The sequence below is a fragment of the Apaloderma vittatum genome, unplaced genomic scaffold (genome assembly GCF_000703405.1).
Source record: "Apaloderma vittatum isolate BGI_N311 unplaced genomic scaffold, ASM70340v1 scaffold41097, whole genome shotgun sequence".
In the NCBI taxonomy this organism is placed as follows: Eukaryota; Metazoa; Chordata; class Aves; order Trogoniformes; family Trogonidae; genus Apaloderma; species Apaloderma vittatum.
The window spans coordinates 1-6,874 of record NW_009727464.1 but is presented as its reverse complement, the minus strand read 5'-3'; the positions used below and the strand labels follow the sequence as shown (position 1 = coordinate 6,874).

General features: G+C 41.9%; 2 protein-coding genes across 2 annotated transcripts in view; one reads left to right on the top strand and one right to left on the bottom strand.

The window, feature by feature from the left end:
* LOC104277123 (acyl-coenzyme A synthetase ACSM4, mitochondrial-like) overlaps window positions 1–3,631 on the top strand; it is a 7,564-nt gene extending 3,933 nt beyond the window's left edge. Inside the window, exons 6-13 of the mRNA XM_009873673.1 lie at window positions 400–479; window positions 933–1,056; window positions 1,450–1,530; window positions 1,736–1,837; window positions 2,154–2,281; window positions 2,371–2,470; window positions 3,081–3,200; window positions 3,545–3,631. Coding sequence (XP_009871975.1) covers window positions 400–479; window positions 933–1,056; window positions 1,450–1,530; window positions 1,736–1,837; window positions 2,154–2,281; window positions 2,371–2,470; window positions 3,081–3,200; window positions 3,545–3,631 — 822 coding nt within the window. The remainder of the gene's footprint in view (window positions 1–399; window positions 480–932; window positions 1,057–1,449; window positions 1,531–1,735; window positions 1,838–2,153; window positions 2,282–2,370; window positions 2,471–3,080; window positions 3,201–3,544) is intronic.
* A 1,283-nt stretch (window positions 3,632–4,914) lies between these two features.
* On the bottom strand, window positions 4,915–6,682 carry THUMPD1 (THUMP domain containing 1; the record flags this gene model as incomplete). The annotated part of the gene is made up of 3 exons (XM_009873676.1): window positions 4,915–5,237; window positions 5,833–6,081; window positions 6,448–6,682. Coding segments are annotated over 3 exons (807 nt in total), but the record flags the coding sequence as incomplete, so codon positions are not given.
* Window positions 6,683–6,874: the final 192 nt, after the last annotated feature.

Genomic DNA, 6,874 nt, shown 5'->3' with positions numbered 1-6,874 from the left:
CCCAAATGGTTCAAAACACCTACCTGGAAAGGTCCTAAGACAGACACAGGTGCTTCAATTTTGAGGTGCCTGACTTTTGTCATAGGGTGAGGTGTGGGCTTTACTGAAGTCCTCTAGGGCCAGGAGGATGGTCCTTGTGCTTCAGGTGAGCATCAGGACAAATCAGGCACACCGGTGATTTACTGCAGTGTATCACCTCTTCACATGATGTTTGGGGCAGTGTAACAACTTTTCAGAACATCGACAGTGTCTGCAATTACTTTGCTTTCCATGTAAGTGAGGTTACAATCAGGTCTTGTAATTTGTGCCCTAGTATAGAATAGAAAGGAATAGTTAGCAGCACTTTTTTCCCCAAACCAATATTGTTTAAACCACTTTTTTTTTTTTCCAATTCGTCAGACCTTGTGCAGATATCCAGTGACCACTCTGTGCAGCGCCCCAACTGCCTACCGCATGCTGGTCCAGCACGACCTCACCAGGTACAGTGCGTCTGTTAGCAAGTGACCGCACCGTGTCTGTTCCAGCTATTGCTGGGCTCTTCAACGGGTTTTTCCGGGCCCTCATACCCACTTTAACTCTGAGAGTGGTGGAAATTCTGTGTTGGAGGCAGAGGCTGTGAGGAGGCAAAGCCTTTGCCTTAGCAGAGGAGGGTGACAAAACACGTTTTGCCCTGAGGCAATACAGGCAGTGAATGCAGAGGCCAGACTTCAGCCCTGAAGTCCCACATGTGGCTGCGCTGCCCTTGTCCTGCGCACCTTGGCTTTGGCAGCTCCTTTCCAGCCCCGCTCCAGCTGGAGCTGTAGGCTCTCAACCCTACCTCTTAAGAGTTCGCTGTGTCCTGAGGTCATGGGCTTGGACATACAGATGTCAGGGAGAGCAGGATTTGTCCCTTTCTGTCCTCTGATCCTCAGCAATGTCTCCTGTGTGTGAAGGTATGCGTTCAAGGCGCTGAAGCACTGTTTGACCGGAGGGGAACCGCTCAACCCAGAAGTGATGGCACAGTGGAAAAGCCAAACAGGACTGACTATCTATGAAGGCTACGGCCAAACTGAAATTGTACGTTCAGCTTTTTTGTAAAGGGTTACAACTCAGCTATCACTTAGGGGATGTCAATATCTCATTCCTCTTAGTAAATATGGAATTTGGCCCTATATATTTGCCTAAAAAGAAAGATGGCATTAGAATATGTAGCAGTTGCCTACAAGAAGGTTTATTGTTTTGCTTAGAATTACAGCTTGGTTATGTCACTGCTTCCAAGACTACTTAGGCTGTAAAATATGTGGAAATTTTTGTCCAAGACTCTCAGTGAAGTTCACAAATATTTTGGCTAACACAGATGGAAGATTTAGATCTTCTGCTAGCTCAGCAGTGGGCACAGTACAAGAACAGGAACATCTTCAGGAATGACAGTGTATATTACCTGGGCTGGTTGTTTGTCTTTTCCAACAGGGAATGATATGTGCAAATATGAAAGGAATGAAAATTAGGCCAGGTTCTTTTGGAAAGGCAGCTCCTTCCTATGATGTTCAGGTATGGTGGTAAGCTTTCCGTTTGCTGTTGATTTCACAAAAAGCAAAACATGAGAGTACAACATACTGCACGGGTCTCGGTTCCATACAGTGGTATTCAGGGCAGGCTGACTTTTTTGGTTGAGCTGTTGGCTGCTGCTTAGGTTTAGAACATGGCTCTCTTAAAATGGAAAGTTACAGTCACCTATTTGCCTTTCCTATTGCAGATTATAGATGAAAATGGCAGTGTGCTGCCTCCTGGGAAGGAAGGAGACATTGCTATCAAAATGGATGCCAAGCGGCCATTTACATTTTTCACTCGATACGTGGTAAGTCAAAAACAAATTTCCAGAGAGCCAGTTCAGGCCTGCAGCAGGTGCAACACCAAAAAGCTCTGTGGCTCTTCTTGACCTGACGATGTTTCGACTTAGGAAACTTCCATCCTCTCTCCCATTCTTCTGCAAACCTACTGTGTGATCTTGTGATAAGTTTTCCCCTATGGAATAAGCAATCACAAGCTCTTGCATTGCTGAGACAGAAAACGAGCAGAGAAAGATACTACAGGTAGAGTGCAAGAGGCAAAACTCATCTTTAAGCTTAATGCTTCCCAATATTTAATATATTTAATTGTTGCTTTTTCAACAGGATGATCCAGTGAAAACTGCTTCTACAATCCGTGGGAACTTCTATGTCACTGGAGACAGAGGGAGCATGGATGAGGATGGATACATATGGTTTATGGGGAGATCGGATGATGTCATCATCTCCTCTGGGTTTGTAGACTTCAGTTAAAATGCCAAGAAATGTCTAACAAATGCCCATATACCTTTCACCTACTAAGCATTTAATTTCTCTCTCCTAGGTATCGGATTGGACCTTTTGAAGTAGAGAGTGCCCTGATAGAGCACCCAGCTGTCGTGGAGGCAGCTGTTGTCAGCAGCCCAGACCCTGTCAGAGGGGAGGTAATTCGGGATCACTCTTTTATTCATAATGTGCCTCATGTGACAGAGCGTACACTCGACTTGCACTGAATTCTTAAGACCTTTAGTATAGCTATACTAACTTTTCCATCACTTCTTCCAAAATGAAGGGAGCAGTAATTTGCATATCCCATATTCCTTTTGGTTCTTTTTTTTACATAAAAACATAATCTTTAGTTTCCTAAAGAACATGAGACTGAATAGAAAGGTGACTGGTAAGAACTGAAGTACGCTTGGACCCACTGCCTGGAGAACTGTATTCTTTACTCTAACAACATCTGTTTACTAAAAAGGCCCTTGTATCTAGGAACTTTAAAACAGTCCTTTACAGAACTCTTACAAAATTTGGAAGCAAGAGTTTGAAACTTTTATCGTGTATTACTTAGGACCTTTACTAATGTAAGGTAGAAAGTGTTTCATCCTAATTTTAGATTTGCTTACACAAAAGCCAAGTTTTGCTCTGCTGCACCAGTGTGATACGGGAAGCCTGTACTGCAGGCAACACTCACTTATGCTCAGTTAATTGCCTCATTTGTTAGGCTGCTCTAGTTGAATTAATGCTGGTGGGTTTTTATTTATTTTCCTTTTGCAGGTGGTAAAAGCTTTTGTGGTCTTGTCTCCTCCCTTTAAGTCACAAGATCCAAAGAAACTGGCCTGTGAATTGCAAGATCATGTCAAGAAAGTCACTGCTCCATACAAGTACCCCAGAAAGGCAAGTAGAATCACAGAATGATAGACAAGTATATTAAAAAAAAAAACATAAAAATCTCAAACCCCGATTTTAACCACAGGGAGGCTAGAAACAGAAAGACTAGACTCAGTTCAAATGCTATTACAAACACAAAAAGCCCAAATATGTGCTGTGCAAGAAAAATTACATGCATTACCTGAAGGATGACTTTGGAAAGTAATAGATGCAACACAATCTACAACCAAATTAATTATTTCCCCAGTCACTAAATTCTTACTTAAATTATGTAGAATGGCGTCCTATGCTATTCTGAGAAAAAAAATAACTGAAATTCGCTCATTTACTTTTTTCCTGTTTTGAATCAGATTGAATTTGTCCAGCAGCTGCCAAAGACAATCACTGGGAAAATCAGACGGAACAAACTGAGGAGCAAGGAGTGGGGACAGATTTAGTCCCAATAAACAATCCACAAAAGCCTATCCCTATCGGTTTGTCATAATGGAACTCTTCTGTTACAACTGTAAGCACCAACATAGGATTATATTTCACCTGTTAAGCAGTGATTGTGTAATAATGAATAAGGCTTAAAAACTCCAACTGTATGGTTTTTAAATGCTTCTGTTCTTGCTTTACAAAAACAAAGCCTATGCATATGCATAAGTATCTTCCAGCCACATAATGCTTTTCAGAATTACGGTACAAGTAGTGAGTGATTACCAGGTGAAGGAGCAACATGTTCATTCTCTGAGACCAGATATTTTAATTCACAAGAGGGTTATTAATGAGGAAATCATGATACTATGTAATGAAGTTCCCATAAAGGGCCATACATCTTGCATGCATCCACATTAAGCAGGCTGCTTGAATGAATCTTGAAAGCCTCATGATTTAGGAATTAATGTGTTAGCAATCAGTGCTCAGTATGTGCAATCGTGAAAAATCAGAATTAAAGGACGCAGATGTCTTTATGACTGCAGCATCTAAATGAGAGATGTAGGCTTGACAAATGGATGGTGGCTATTCAGCAGTTTCTTCTGAAGAATTGTCGGTCCTGTCAGCACATAGATGAGTAAAACAGAAGGGAAAAAAACAAAACAAAACTCCACAAACTATCCCTGAGTCTATCTTTGTCCTTAGTAAGGTAAGCAAGTTGTCTTGAGTCATGATTACTGATGTCAGCCACCAATAAACACTCACAGTTGGCCTTCCTGTCTGGTCTCAAATGGTTCTTTGCTATGTGTAAACTAGACATTGCTGGTTTAAATCCACACACACAAAAAAACTTTAAAATTTAAAGAAAACACCAATGGAGGTAAGAAAGTTTTAATAAATGGGTAGTAGGGGAGACGTGACTAGGAAAAAAAAGTTGTCTTAATTTTCCAACTTCCAACACAATTCTGAGAGAAGAGGAAAATATAAATTAAACACTGTTGAGAGACTTAAACACATCCTTTTCATTAAACCAAGACAAGTAACCAACCATTTTCTTCAAGATGAGTCTCCTCCTGTTAGGAACCCACAAGCTTTTATTGGAGAAATGAAATCTTAAAGCTAGACAGTTGTACAGGAAGCATACTCAAAACCATACTGGAAGCAGGTTATAGCTGCACTGGATTTTAAAAATAAGATTTCAAAACAAAACTCACTCTCCTCTTTAAAACACCCTTTCAGAACTCTAGGGCAACTTTTTAAAAAATGTTTCGATTGTGTTTAGTTTTTCCTTCTACCACATTTTCTACGCTGTCAGCACATCATTTCCCTTGGGCTCAGCTTCTGATTCACCTTGATTCCTGTTCTCTTGTTTTACTTCTTTCGAGTTCTCCTCCTCGGTTTCTGGTTTTACTACCCTCAAGTTCTGTTCTTCTGTCTGACATGATGGGTTTTGTTGTGTGTTGTCTTTGTTGCTCTTCACCACCTCCTGTAGATTATATTTTCTGAACAGAACATAGTCTCTCACCACACTCAAGCCACAGACATTTTTTATTATTTCTACCACAATTGTATATTGTGGGTTATTAAGGTCTACTTTGTTCTCTGGGTTGAGGCTGCTCACGATTCCTGTAAAACAAGATGTAGTTTAAAAGATGCTGGAAAAAACGTTTCAAAGCATAATATCAATATTTCAATATCCTATTGAAAGGATAAAGGTTAAGAGAGACACAACATTGCCCTTAGTTGTAACCCATTAATCATTTCTGTAATTGCTTAAAACAGCAGAAAAGAGCAGAACTCTTAGAATATACCACCAGTAGGACCGAAGTGAAAAACTAACCCACTGCAATTACCAAGAAAAACAATACTCACGTAAGGTGGAGTATTGTTCAAAAGAAATAGTAACACATTATTTCAATACAGCATCCAGAGAGAAAGCCTTTGAGCGGTCATTTCAAAGCACATATAACTGACACTCCACATTACATTCAATGCTGTACTCCCTTCTGCTTGTTGTCTCTTAAGACATCTAAACCAACAAGGAATACTGATGTCAAGCTTTTTTAAGTCTTAGCTTAGCTTTTGTAATTCAACATGCAGATTTTAAGCCACAAGTATCTATGGCCATCAAGGCCACTTTTAACAATGTGACCTATGGTATGCGTGCCATTGTGAGCTGCTTATACTTGTTCTAATAGTTTTGCATTAAATTGGTACCTACCTGCCAATTCCTTAATTACTTCTTCCCTACTCGCATGACTGTTATTACGAGCTTTGTAAACAATCTGAAAAGTACCCTTATTAGGGGCTTTAAACCAAGGCTCAAAAAACGTTTCTGTGTATTTTTTCATATCCTCCAGGAAAGCCTTGCAAGTTCCAGAAATGGGTAGCATGCGCCGAATTACTCTTGTTTTCAGCTTTTTGGTGGTATGCATATCCTTTAATATATGGTGCACCAGGTTCTCGGGTTCTACAAGAAAAACAGCTAGGTTTGAGAAACAAATTGCAGGCATTTTCTCCCTTCTTCCCCCCTCTAAATAATAAGCTGGGTAAACGCACATTTGGCTGCACTGCTTTGAGCTTCAAAGCCTTTTCTGTAAAGAGTTGATTTAGTGTCCCAAAACTAGATAATCCGAGATTATTCTGTCAAAGCGGATTCCTCTACCTTCAGCGATTCTGCTAATAATGACATTCAGTGGTAATGCCAAAGGGAATAGGAAACCTTGTATTTGTTTGGTATACACGACTTTCTTGGACGTCACGTTCTGAGGCCTGTTACTAACACTGTTCAGAGCAGTTCACCCACAGGATTATGCAGCATCAGCTGATGTCCCACCTATGCCCAGGGTTCTGATGAAGATCACGTTGTTGGCGCCGCTCTCCACCGACTGGAAGCGCCGCTGCTTCTGCTCTGTTGAGGCACGGATCTGGCCGACCTCCTTCTTCAGGGCGGCCTCAACGTCATCCTCATCCTCCTCCCTCTTGCTTCCAGACAGGCGCTCCTGCTCCTCGTGATCTGAAAACTTCACACAAGGCCCGCCTTTGGTGTGGGGAGTGCCGGGCAACACCGCCTGCCACCCAAAAACTGCCAGGAAGGCACCTGCGCGCCGCAGGGCCTGGAGCTCATGGGCAAGGGCCTTTTCTCCAGCCAACGCGAGAGGCTTTGCTTACAGAAACCACCGCTCTCGTGTCCGTGGGGAGCACGGACAGGTGTGTTTTACACACAGCAAGGGGAGAGGCAGCCTCAGGGCGCCCTTGGCCTC